Below are 13,934 nucleotides of genomic sequence, written 5' to 3'. Positions count from 1 at the left end.
AAAAGAAAAAAAAGTTTCTAAAAAGACCACTTGCTGGTCTGGTTTTTAACAGCTGCAAACCTGGGCATGGCCTGTCACTTGAATCCCGGGTTAATCTGTGAGACCAAATCGGGTATAATAAGTCGGCAACAATGGTGATGTAAGGATACATGTACGAAAAGTCTTGAACAATTCGCGCGTGATAAGAAAACTAAGTAATAAAAAGGCCGAAAAAAACGCGTCACCTGCGAGTCAAGTAGAGAAACCTAACAGCCCTCTCTCTACCTAAACATCGAAAAAACCCGTTTCTCCGATTTCTTCTTCAATTTCACTTATCTTACTGCCAATCGTCGATCTATAATTGCACCCACCATGGCCTCCAACGGAGCTTCTACGGTCAGTCCAGACTCCAGTCCCTCTCTCTTTTTAATCATAAATTAATGAAATTCGCGACAATTGTTTTACTGTGTTTTCATCAATGATGACGGTGATGAGTAATCTTTAATTATGATTAATTGCAGCAGCAACAGAGACCTGCAGTGGGCACAGAGAATAGTTTGGAGAAGATCAAGCGGCAATTAGCGTCCGGCTCTGGTAGGAATTTGTTGCAGGGCCCACTTCTTAAGCGATCTGAAACTGTACGGCAATTCCCACTTCTTGAATCGTTTTAATTTCGGAAAATTTCTTTTCAAGTTTATACCTAAGAATTGCAGCCTGGTTTTAACAGTACCTTATTATAGCTATGACTGAATTCTTTGGCTGTTGAATTATAAATAAATTATGACATTGTCGGGTCTTTAAGAGTTGCCAAGTTATTGATTAGTTTGCTTCAATTTTGCGTTATTAGCTGAGGAAATGGAATGAGCGATGGGTGATCTTAGACCCAACTACTGGGAAAATGGAATACAAGTGAGTAAATGTTGCGCTTTTTTTCACTTTTCGCCTGTAATGTTTCAATCCTTCAACTTGTGCCGGTTTTCTTGTGCTTTAGAACTAGGAGAAATGAACCAGCTGTGAAAGGGACGATTCTCTTCGATGCAAATAGCACCATCGCAGTTTCTCCTGTAAACTTCAAGTAAGATTGGTGTTTTTTTAAAATCTATTAAGGTTCCTTTGCGTATTTTCAGAAATTATTTTCATAATTAATTAATTTGAATGATTATTAACACTGTTGTTTCTTTTGGTGTGTTTTAGTGGGCTCCCAAAGTACGATGGATGCTGTTTTTGTATCCTTAGTTAGCCAACCTATTTTAATTTTCTTCAGTTGAAAGCATTGTAGTGTAGGTGAATTCGACTTTGGTGAAGTTGCATGCTTAACTATAATTTAGACATCGGTACTCCCCAGAAAAAAGATTACTTCCTCTGTGCAGAGACTCCTGGTGCAGCTAGAGCTTGGGTAGCAACTTTACAGTAAGTTTTGCCTTTGGAATATGGACTTTTCAATGAGCTGAAGGATATTTTTCTGTTCCCGTACTTTCATATGATTATAGATGGTATTCTTTTACATAGATTTGTTGATTATTTATGTAAAGTTTGAAATGTTGTTCTAGAAAACTAGAAAGCAATAACATCCTGTTGGCCCATGTACTAGTTTACATGAATGCAGCATTCTAGGAGTCTGTGCCCTTTCCATGAAGATGATCTACATTGTGAACTAAATTTTCACAAGCCTTATGCTGGTTAGAGATTTTGGAATTAAGTATACACTTTTTAAATCGTTTTTTTCCCTCCCAACAGTATACCATTTATTTGAATAGCACCTTGGAGATGACCAACTATTGTATCTGCTGGAGCTTCTAAGAAAAGATATATATAATAAATGAGCAAGTTCAATAGAAAGTAAAGGTGACACCAGTCAAATATATGTTCATGAAGAAATCATTTAAGATGGTCTCATAATGTGAATCTGTCTGAGGTTCCATGGAGATCTATTGAATAAAAAGTGCAAGGTTGAAGAGGCAAAAAATGGCAAACATATGGTGTGTCTTCAAGCAGCGAGGGAAAGAAAATAGTATTTTAGAATCGTATAGCTCATATGGTCTTGGATAGGGTAGAAGTAAGGATAATTCTTGTAGCCTACTCCTGCTAGCATTGATAATCTTGTGGATGATTTGTTTGGTCCTCTGTGACATTGGAGTAACTTTCAAATTTGTGTTTCTCCTTTAAAGTATTTCACATAGGCTGTATATTGAAGTAATTCCCTGATCAAGTGCTGCCCTAAAAGTTAAACAATCAGCTCAAAAATCTTCCTGCCAACACTGGCAACATGGTTAAAAGATTTAGAATCTAAGAGGCAAGTTTCTCTAAAGCATGGGAATATAACAGTACCTCTTTTTCTTCATTTAGGTTCCTTTCTCTACCTGTAATAATTTCTTTTAGTTGGTCTATGTTTTTGTTAATGATGTTCAGTAACTAATTTACTTTGGCCAATCTTACAAGGATCATATGAGATCATTTTTTTTACTTTATTTGGATTGATGTTGAAAATTGCATTACTAGTAGTTTTTTCCCTTCTTTTTTATTATTTTTTTTTGTCTTGCTGATAACCAGTGCTACTCAGTTGGTTCTAAAGGCTCATAAAGAGGCTGTGGACTCCCTAAGTGGAAATGGTTCTGCAAAATTAGGAACAGTTGCCACTGTAGTTGCTGCAGCCAATTCAACAGCGCTGGAATGCTCTAAAGAAATTGAAGCAGCAATGCAGATTTCTTTGAGAAATGCTTTAGGAATGATGAATAATAGGACAACTGATGGTCCAATGGATGACAAGACAATCCTGAAGGTATATAATTTCCAAAATTTCTCTTTCTTGTTCTTTTGTTGCTATATCACAATTTTTGTCCAGATTAAGGGAAACATTCTCAGTATGCTTTATAGATATTCAAAATTGGTTGCCTTTTGTTATTTTTTGGAACTTAAGCTATAGTGCCCCATTGCATTGTTTACCACTTAATGTTTACATTTAGAAGACGTGTCAAATTTCATGCCCTTTACCCTCTATCGACTGCAAATTCTGAGCTATGTGCTCCGAGCTTGTGTAAATGTATGAAGAAGTAAGTTCAGAACATGTGTGCACAAGCTTGCCTATGAGAATTATGCACTCAATTTTTTTCATTAATAGTGAAATTGAAATAGCTATTTGATGCAGGACAAAAGAGATTTGAAGATGAAGTAATAAGTTAAGAAGAAGAAGCCTAAGAAATAGAAAAAAAAGCTGAAGAAGAAAAAGAATAGGGGTTGGAAGTTGCAACTCTACAAATTTTTATTCAATTCATCAAATCTGTCTAACATTTAGAAAAATAAGATATAAATGCTAAAACCCTAGCTAGAACAAATAATTGGGTTTATAGGCCATTAAATAAAATATTCAAAAATAACTAAATTAAGCCCAATAAATAAACCTAAATAAAAATCAATAACACGAGAGTTGGCCTATTTTTCATCATCATAGATCATATAAACGTGTGAACCATGTCTCGGGTATGATGTCCCTATCAACTTTTCCAGGGTTGGAAGAACTTTACCTTGTTGAGTATAGTTCATGGCGGCTCCAATAACACTTTTGAAGATAAGGATCAAGCTGTTGTGATATCTCTTTGGTAATCCAAGTATAATCTGAATCTAGTCATTTATCTCATATACTAGGATTTATTGAAGTTCATCATCCATAGTAAAAGCAACTTGTGTTCATCTAAAGTAATATTAATATGTTCATTTTGTGCCAAAGATAATGATAACAGGGCAAGAGTCTCAAAAGGATCATTACAGATAGACTGCTGTGTTTTATATATATATCGAGGTTCTTTATATAAAAAGTAGAGCTAATATCAAAGTTTAGTCTCACTACTCCCTTGTAATTTATGACTAGTTTTCAAAGGACATCTTTCATTGACAGATTTGTTCCCCTGCTTTATGTTGTTCCATTGGTCTAAGAGTCTATTCCTATAAGACCGAGGTAGGTATTTCTCTTATAATTCTTGTTTCATTTCGGTCAAATCAGTTATGAGAGGTTGACCTCTTCTCTATAAACAATCAACATCTCCTCAATAAAGTTGGGCTATCAATGAGAGCATTATCTTAGCAAATTTAACTCTTTTATTATCAAACAAGTTATGCCAAAAAAAGAATTGATTCATGTTATAAATCCACATTTCAATGACCCAAAGATTATGACGATCGTCAAAGGTGGAAGCTTCTATTTTGGGTGGAAGCTTCTATTTTGTTAGGGCTCGTGACTTGCTCATCAAGGTCATCATATGTAGAGTGACCTAAATAATAGTTATATTGGTGATGCTCATGGTGAACTTATTATTATTGTAATTTTTACTTGTCTTTGGGTGCTTTTGGGTGCTTTATTCGAGAACTCTCTAGGGGTTCAACTCTTTTAGACATATTGGTCATCTGAGTTTAGAGTTCCCCTCAAATGACCTTGAGAGTTTCACTAAGGGTTGGTCCACGTTAAGTGTAAGACACTAGATGATCATGATACAAATGCATGCAACGCTAACTTAGAAATGGAATTGAGATCATTTATGATTTCTACAAGTGAAATCACAATACAAAAATAAAGCTAATTCCATTTTTGTTTTTAATGTGGAGATTAATCAAGAATAGAAAACACTAGAGAAATTTTAAGCATGCACTATTAAACTGTTAGTGTAAATAATTAATCAAATAAAAATCACAACTTTTCACTAATTTCGATAAGCTCCACAATTAATAAAAAAGTCCAATGACAAAATTTGAATGACAATATATAAAGTGGGCAAATATATAAGGGTGTAATGCAAGGAGAGGTTTTTTCCAGGCACAGAGGGTCACTGATAATTTGAATAACAAGTGTAATACCAATACAATAAAATTCAACGTATTAAAAGGTAAACTTATTTACTAACTAGATTGCTTGGTGGGAAGATGTTGGAAGCTACTATTGTTGACATGGCAAAAAATGCTGACATGGCAATGATGGCTGACATGACAATGCAGTGTGATGTTATTGATGTGTGTTGACATGTCACTGATGCGGTGGTGTGATGGCGTGGCATAGACATGGCAGTTTGATGACATAGCTGTGCGAGGGTAACTTTTTTTATTCAGATTTGGGTTGTAAACAGACAAATTAGTTTTATTTTCTTTAAATGTTGATGATTCTACACAATTTCTAGGGCTTAGGAATCATGTTGAATTTTGAGGATTTTCACAAGCTCTAAAAGATTGATTAGTAATAACAATTAAAAGCCTAAGCTTTGATACCAAGGTTGATACGGGACAGAAGATTTGAAGATGTAGTAATAAGCTAAGAAAAAACAGCCAAAGAAAAAGCTAAAGAAGAGAAAGAATATGGATTGAGAAGTTGCAACTCTACAAATTTTTATTCAATTAATTAAAACTGTCTAACATTTAGAAAAATAAGATATAAATACTGCAACTCTAACTAGAACAAATAATTGGGTTTATATCCCACCAAATAAAATATCCAATAATAAGTAAATTAAGTCAATAAATAAACCTAAATAAAACAATAACTAAATTAAGCCAATAAATAAACCTAAATAAAATCCAATAATACAAAAGTTGAGCTATCTTCCATCATCATAGATCGTATAAATGTGTGAATCATGTCTTGGATTTGATGTCCTCATCATACTAGCTAAACAACATACAGTTTTAACACTTGCTTACTCCTGCAAACAAGAAGTTGTTTTCAAAGTCTTGAACATTTTTACCCTAATATTATTGAGTGTTTCACAAATTTCATGTTAGGAATTATAATAAATAGTAATTTTTTTTTTTTAAAAGTCATAGTGGCTGGCTTTGTTATGGTCTTACATGGAAATTTGTGCCTAGAGAACCCAATTACGCGTCCTTTTCTTTTGAGAATCAACTAACTATCCTTGCACTATATATAAACTACATGCTGTGCAGCACCTGCCTAGGCTAGGTTGGCATGTTTCCAACCTGTGGCTTCCTGATGCCAAACATTAAGTTTATTTGACTATTCATTCCACATGGACTTGGTTTCTAAAGTGAGAATATTTTACAGGAGACGCTGAGAGTCAAGGATGAGGAATTACAGAATCTGGCTCGAGATATTCGTGCTCGTGACTCAATAATAAAAGACATAGCAGATAAACTATCTGAGACAGCTGAAGCTGCTGAGGCTGCAGCATCTTCTGCTCATGCTATGGATGAACAGAGAAGAATTGTTTGTGCTGAAATTGAGCGGTTATCAAAAGCTTCAGAAAAGCAGCTGGAGTCATCCATGTTGAAGGTACTAGTAATCTTGCCTTTTTCAATGGTTCATTCTATATGCCAAAGGCTATATATATATATATATATATATGGAAACCATATGGGATGTGTTAGCAAAAGAAAATCCCTCTTCAAGACCATATTCTCTCTTTCGAGATGCAGTTTGATTAATGTGTTTATCATTGCCAAATGAGAGCTAATGCCTACGTACAATTTAGGATGTCAGTTTCAGTTTGTTTATGTGGGCTTTCATTTATGGATGTGTGTAGTTAAAGGAGTATGAAGAAAAGGTTGTGACTCTGAGTAAGGAAAGAGATCAACTGATCAGGCAGAGAGACTCTGCCATCCAGGAGGCAAATTTATGGCGTTCTGAGATTGCGAAAGCCAGAGAGCGTGCTCTGATATTGGAAGGAGCTGTTGTTAGAGCAGAGGAGAAGGCAAGAGTTGCAGAAGCAGATGCTGAAGCTAGAATAAAGGAGGCTGCACAGAGAGAGGCAGCTGCTGTGAAGGAGAAGGAAGAGCTTCTAGCATACGTGAATATGTTACAGGCACAACTTCAAAGGTTTGACATCTGATCCCTTCTCACCCAATAGAAATATTGCTGCCCCTTTTTTCATGTTTTGATGTTTTGAAATCATCTTATATTAGCCTTTAGGAGACATAAATCTGTATATTTCACTCTTGGATTTTGTCATTGTACTGCTTCTGCTAATGTACGTCGATTGTTTCTTTTCTGCATTTTGTCATCAGCATTTTCAGCCCATGAAAGGGGAAATTAAAAAAAATATTGTACTTGAAACTTGCTAAGACAAAATTGATATACCATTCCCTCAACAGGCAGCACAAAGATACAAAGCAAGTTTTCAAGGAGAAAATGGAGGCTCCAAATGTTGTTGACAGCACTCTTCCCCTGACTAAGCATGTAGACTTGTCAGATGAGAATGTTGATAAAGCTTGTCTTAGTGTTTCTAGAGCTGTCCCAGCTGCTGGGGAGAATGTTGTGCGCATGGCAGTGGATCAAAGTAACCCCGGGCCTGTTGAAGATGCTGAATGGAGCGATATTCAGGCAACAGAGTCAACAATAGCTGATGTCAGAGAAGTTGCACCGGAGATAGATGGAAGCAGCCTGGATATTCCTGTTGTTAGGGCACCTGTAAATAATCATCATGAGCAAGGAGCCAGCACCTATCATCAGCCTTGATGTTTAATCTTGCATGTTCTACAGCGGACAGCAATCATTAAAGGTAGGGAATGGCATGCTATTTGAAGTCAATTAACAGTAAAATCCTAACACTTCTCGAGGTGTGTCTTTCATCAGCTGGCTGGTTGGACGCCATTGCTTGTTATATCACCCTGTATCTTCAATGAAGGATACATCCAGACCTTTCCTGGAATGTATTTGAGAGCTTCAAAATAGTCCATCTATGATACGCGTGTACAGAGCGCTGTTCTGAAATCTGAACCTTCTTGTCCCAACCATATATTTTCCAGTCGTCATTATTGTGATTGACTTTGTATCTTTGTTAAGGAATACAGCTGGCCATTCTTCAATGTTTTTGAGGGCATAAGAAGATTCCCCTTTTTATGTTTGTGTAAAGAGCTTGTTAGTTCTGAGTGTTAAATGCAATTTTTTCTTGAAGATGTTGACCTCTTTCGTTGCTTGATTGGGTTTTTGTTGCTTTTACATGCGTTGTTACCCAAAGATTTCCCTCATTAAATGAAATCATTTAACGATGCACATCCAGTCGCACCAGGTGCAGTTTCTTTGCTAGTTTAGCTAAGAAAATGTGGATCTAGCTGAACTATGCACTAAAAGCCTTGGAGTTGGCGCTGCAATTTGTTACAAACTTGATAGTGTCGTAAATGAGAAAGCAAGTAATACAATACTTTTTTTTGGTAAATTGCAATAATAATCTCCCTCCCTCTTCTCTCTCTAACTCTCAATCTCGATTTCTCGACCAACAACTATTTTTGTTAAGGTCAAACCTTAGTAAATTGATATCAGAGCCATGAATTCAAGGCTATTGCAGGAGGAAACAAAAATAATAGTGGAAAACAACGAAGTCAGTTTTGGAAGTGCACGGTAGACAATTGGATGAGAGAATACAAGTTCTTCATCAAGAATTGGAGGATTCATGGAATTAAAATAAGAGGCAAGGACAGGAGCAGGCTAAATGGAATGAGCAACTCAATGCACAAATGGAAACTTTGATGGCGACGTACCATTCAAACATTCATGGATGGAAGGGAATCAGAGAAGGAAAGAAGGAACCATGCTAATACAAGAGGCGTGGTTTTTCTACAAATGAATCATAATCAAGATGACAATGTTAGAATTAATGAAGGCCATAATGGGATATACAATGTGGCTTTACCTAAAATAAAGCTAACTAAATTTCATGGAGATAATCCACGGGATGGATTATAAAACGTAAAAAATATTTCAAGTTATGTTTCTCGCAGTTCATCATTGGATCGAAATATCTTTACTCTACGTGGAATGCAAAATAGAAGTTTGGTTTGAAGGCTTTTTGAGAGGAGATCATGACCTCACTAATTGGGTGGAGTTTGTTCGATCCATTTGTACAAGACTTGGCAGCAAGGACAATGTAATGGAAGAACTCAACAAGTTGATGCAAGAGAAAGAGGTATAAAAGTATGTTGAAAGGTTTGAGGAGCTCAAATCTTTAATGAGCATCTTGAATCCTTCACTGCTATAATTATACTTTATATCAAGCTGTATCAATGGTCTCAAAGATGGTATCAAACTAACATTGAAGATATTGAACCTTGCAACATTGATACAAGCATTTGATTAACTAACGTGGCAATAGAAGTCTAAACATGCTTAGTGAGGAAGAATATAATGTTACCCAAAATATCTCCTCCTTTCAATAATGGAAAACCACCAAGTAACTCATCTTTCAAAACTCCGTATAATGCAAGAACTAATTTTATAGTAGAAGAAAAACGATTGCATGGAACCTTACACGAACAAAAGAGAAAATTAGGATAATATTATAAATATTGGGAGAAATTTGTATTAGGCCATCAATGTAATAAGAACTTCAATATAATGAATGGTGTGGACAAACGTGAGGATTTTCTAGAAGTAGATGAGGGAAATAATAATAAAATTATGGCTCAATAGGATTATGTGTGGATCAGCATGGCTTATTTCTTAACACATTTGACTAATACTTATGCTCATAATACAAGGAAATTAACAAAACAAGAACCTTATAATTCTTATTAATAGTGATAATACCCATAGCTTTATAGATAAACATGTGGTTATGGAGACAAGTTTATAATATATAGTCCCTTCATTATTTTGTTACATTCTTTCACTACTAAGATGGTAGTTTACCGATTTAGTTGTTAGGTATTAAGTTGCTTATAAATTTAACTTATGATCTTTAATTTAATAGATGGAATTGATGGTAGTTTACCGATTTAGTTGTTAGGTGTTAAGTTGTTTATAAATTTAATTTATGATCTTTAATCTAATAGATGGTCTGAACGGATAAATCATTGTTTGGAAATATATTTAAGGTGTATGTCTATGAATAAATATTTATAATTCTAAATACTGTTGTTCATGGTTGGTTTTAGGACAATAATGATATAATTCTAGCTATCATTTCACTATCAAAATGAGCATTTTTCATGTTATGTATGTTTATCTATCTACAACTATAGAAATAGTGCGACTAGAGAAACTATTACGGCATGAGTTGAAGAAATGTTGCAGAAAAGAGAATAAATGAATCATAATTTACAAAGATAGTTAAATGTTCTAATAGTTCCAATCATATAGACAGGCAACTGTGGGTTTTAAAAGGAATATACAGCCGAACCCAGTATTTTGGTTCTTATAAAGTCATTCAAATGATTAAGGTTGTGTCATGTAAACCTGTGTAATTAAAAATAGAATTAGTCGTGGTGCGTGCACACTGATCTGGACACCCTATATAAATTAAAAAAAAAAATAGAAATAATTAACATCCATCCAATATTTCATGTTTCCTTGTTAAAGAAGAAAATTGGTAGCAAATAACATAAGATAATAAAAACAATGTATAAGAAATGGACTAAGGATTCAATTTAATGATTTGATAAATTTGAATTTAATTTAATTATTCTTATATTTTAATATTTTATATCAACTTCTTAAGTCTTTTTGTAAAATATTAATAAAAAAAAAAGTACCAGTATATTACTATAAGACTGTTATTGTTTGGAAATATATTTAAGGTGTATGTCTATGAATAAATATTTATAATTCTAAATACTGTTGTTCATGGTTGGTTTTAGGACAATAATGATATAATTCTAGCTATCATTTCACTATCAAAATGAGCATTTTTCATGTTATGTATGTTTATCTATCTACAACTATAGAAATAGTGCGACTAGAGAAACTATTACGGCATGAGTTGAAGAAATGTTGCAGAAAAGAGAATAAATGAATCATAATTTACAAAGATAGTTAAATGTTCTAATAGTTCCAATCATATAGACAGGCAACTGTGGGTTTTAAAAGGAATATACAGCCGAACCCAGTATTTTGGTTCTTATAAAGTCATTCAAATGATTAAGGTTGTGTCATGTAAACCTGTGTAATCAGAAATAGCTAACATCCACCCAATGTTTCATGTTTCCTTGTCAAAGAAGAAAATTGGTAGCAAATAACATAAGATAATAAAAACAACAACGTAAAAGAAATGGACTAAGGATTCAATTTAATGATTTGATAAATTTGAATTTAATTTAATTATTCTTATATTTTAATATTTTATATCAACTTCTTAAGTTTTTTTTGTAAAATATTAGTAATAAAAATAAAGTATCAGTATATTACTATAAGACTGATTTAAGCAGCTTATTTTATCTTATCTAGGATTTCAAATGATGAATAAATAAGAAAAATTGATAAAAAAATATTTGCCTATATCTTAAACTTTGTTCTAAAAATAGTCTACTTTTTAGAAATTAATAATTTTGTTAATATTGGTGTCTTCTTCAATAAAGAGTTTGAAACACACGTGGTTTTAAACCTTGTTGGAATGGAGATAGAATTTAAGTCGTGAAAATTTTAAGTTGATTAGGTTTTTCATGGCCATACCTTTGACAGATAGAGTAATTGGGCTTTGACTATTTATTAATAAAGTGAAAGGGTGATTTTCATGAGCTCTATTGTAAAAACAAGTCAGAATCTTTTTAAGTAATACTTAATTTAATAAATATAATAGAATATGAGTATGTTAAACTAAAAAATGATGCAAGGAGTAGAAGAAAAATATGTGAAGAGGGGAGCAGGAACAAGGTAAGAGCAATGTGGCTCTGTGAACTGGTGTGCTCTACTTTACTACTCTAATTGTAATTTTATGTTTGTGTTGTGAATGAATTGTTTACATAATAACTATTGGTATTTATAAACTTTGGTTATGTTATTTTATCTCAAAGAGAGTGATGTAATAATGAAAAATAATTATTTTTTCTTGTATGTAACCTTTTAAAGAGACATGATAGCAACAAACGATCATTAACAAAAAAAATATAGATATTGTATTGATAATTTATGTATAAATTAAAAAGAAAATAATATTATATCAACTTTCTTGAAGCTAGTCATTTTACATTATGGTATGTGTTAATGGCTAAACTTATCATGGATTAAGTGGCTATTGAAAAGACTAGGGGGCTGTGAACAAAATTGCTAGCCTATGACAAATTTGTTTGGGCTTGGCCTGAATGAACATGTTAGCTCATTTGAGTTGTTATATAAACAGGTAATTACTAGTTCATTTGAGTTTGTGTGAAACTAAATTTGAATATAAATTAAATAAAATCAAAATAAAATTTTAATTAGTGTGTGCATCACATGCATCGGCATGTGAGTTACATATATTATTTTTAAGTTATGCATATGACTCACTTTAAATTTTAATGATAAACTCTTTTTTATGTTATTAAATTTTTTTTGTTAAGATTTTTCTGAGTGTATAGCATATGTGTTGATTGAAGTTACAAGTGTGCATTCAACATTTCTTTTTACCTTTTATTTTTTTGAACTCTTTTCTATCTTGGATTATATGTTCATTTTTTTTTGTTTTAGATGTTTTTGGTGTTGCCTAATCTATTTGTACTAATGACCAAACAAGCTGATTTTTTTTTTTTTATCAATGAAAGAAGGAAATAACCATCTAAAAATAATTTTTTTCAGTTGAGTTATTCAATATAATTGAAAAATTCACCTAATCATTGGAATAATGAAAGTCTAATTTAAAATAAAAAATATAAAAATAAAATAAAAATTGTATTCATCAAAGTCCGACAAATTGAACTTTACATATTAGTCTGATAGATTGACCTTTACATATTAATTCTCAAAATGAGACAGGTGAGAAAAATTAATGCATGGATTTGGACCATACATTCTGCGTGTTTATCAAATCAATCACTTTATCAAAACTAAAAGCAGCACTAAATAATAATCATAGTTTTCACATATAATTTAGTTTAAGATTTGAGTTTTTGCTTTTATCAAATTATTAAATTATTTGAGTTAATTTTTTAAAATTAAAATGATATTATTTTAATAAAAAAAATCAACGAATTACAACTAGATTTTTAATTGAATCTTGCCGAGTTATTTGAGTCACACTAGGTTTTTTGATTCCCTATTTTTTTCTTCAATTACGCATAATTCTAGCTCTAGGTTAGTCGGGTTCAGAATCAACCCTCTAAATTAAGCTGGGTTTCATAATAATAATAATATGATTCCAATCTTGAAAAGTATAATTTAACTAGTTAGACTATAAATTTATTTTTTATAAATTATTAATTCAAGTTTTATAAACTTTACTTGGAAACTTACGTAATTATTAACAATATTATGTAATTATTAACTGATAGTGTGATTCTTTAGTTTTTCAAGGTTAAACTTAGAAAAAGAAAATGTCAAAAATTTAATACTAAGCCATCGTATGCTTATTAGAGTTTCTAAATCCCTAATCATAGGAAAGAAAAGTACATATATCTACCATGTACATTCGTCATAAACTTGAGCTGGATCGATGGCTAGATCAACCACTGTTCTTAGGTCATCCCAGTTTCCATTAACGAAGAAATCATCTCCAATACCTGTGTTCCGAAAGCCCTGGTACGCTGCAGTAAATGGAGCTTCAGTTACTGAATCATACTGACCACCCATAAAAAGGTGATTCCTTTCATGGTCAACTTGGTCTCTGGTGACAGGCTTCCGTTCATTTCTTTGAACAAATGAGTATCCAAAACTTACATCCTGCTCAGTACTGGTTTCAGATTCAAAGCTGCATGTTTTTGAATTTGAATCACAATTAATGGGCTTTTGTTCAGTTGCTGGTATAACTGCAGCTACGAACTTTTTGTAGGTTGGGATTCGTTTCAGAATTCGACAGAGTGTCCAAATCTCCTGCATTGCCACGAAAAGAGTCAGCTGAAGAAATTTGAATTTTCCTTCTTTGGCAACTGAAATAAATACTCCATGCATTTCGAACTATTGAAGACATCGGTGTTCCCTATTGACTGCAGGTTCCCTTTAAAGGTCTCTTCCACGGTTTGACTTCCAAAAAAAGAAGGGCACGAAATTCGAAAAAATAACCCTTAAATTTTGGTGTCCTTACGCTGCCATTATCATCATGAATGCACTGGCCATCATC

General features: G+C 33.0%; 2 protein-coding genes across 3 annotated transcripts; one reads left to right on the top strand and one right to left on the bottom strand.

The window, feature by feature from the left end:
- The first annotated feature begins 202 nt into the window (after positions 1–202).
- Positions 203–7,886, top strand: LOC105139840 (switch-associated protein 70-like). Of its 2 annotated transcripts, none has more exons than XM_011046451.1 (10): positions 203–375; positions 504–617; positions 827–888; positions 971–1,054; positions 1,174–1,205; positions 1,308–1,389; positions 2,530–2,758; positions 6,020–6,247; positions 6,498–6,790; positions 7,066–7,886. In XM_011046451.1, the coding sequence occupies exons 1-10, from the start codon at positions 352–354 to the stop codon at positions 7,427–7,429; spliced, it is 1,512 nt and encodes a 503-aa protein (XP_011044753.1). In that variant the 5' UTR covers positions 203–351; the 3' UTR covers positions 7,430–7,886. The 2 variants fall into 2 exon arrangements, with proteins under 2 accessions (XP_011044753.1, XP_011044752.1); XM_011046450.1 differs by having other exon boundaries at positions 204–375; positions 501–617.
- Positions 7,887–13,273: 5,387 nt separating this feature from the next.
- Positions 13,274–13,765, bottom strand: LOC105139903 (transcription factor JUNGBRUNNEN 1-like). The gene has a single exon (XM_011046538.1). The coding sequence runs from the start codon at positions 13,763–13,765 to the stop codon at positions 13,274–13,276; it is 492 nt and encodes a 163-aa protein (XP_011044840.1).
- Positions 13,766–13,934: the final 169 nt, after the last annotated feature.

This window comes from Populus euphratica, unplaced genomic scaffold (genome assembly GCF_000495115.2).
Source record: "Populus euphratica unplaced genomic scaffold, PopEup_1.0 scaffold185.1, whole genome shotgun sequence".
Taxonomy (NCBI): domain Eukaryota; kingdom Viridiplantae; phylum Streptophyta; class Magnoliopsida; order Malpighiales; family Salicaceae; genus Populus; species Populus euphratica.
The sequence above is the reverse complement of the archived record's forward strand: the minus strand, read 5'-3'. Positions and strand labels throughout refer to the sequence as shown.

Bases quoted from the DNA above. Each gene is read 5' to 3' on its own strand.
- LOC105139903 (XM_011046538.1), bottom strand. From the start codon at position 13,765: ATGCATGGAGTATTTATTTCAGTTGCCAAAGAAGGAAAATTCAAATTT.
- LOC105139840 (XM_011046450.1), top strand. From the start codon at position 352: ATGGCCTCCAACGGAGCTTCTACG. The intron at 1,055-1,173 runs GTAAGATTGGTG...GGTGTGTTTTAG, and splicing joins GTTTCTCCTGTAAACTTCAA to TGGGCTCCCAAAGTACGATG. The intron at 6,791-7,065 runs GTTTGACATCTG...TTCCCTCAACAG, and splicing joins TTACAGGCACAACTTCAAAG to GCAGCACAAAGATACAAAGC.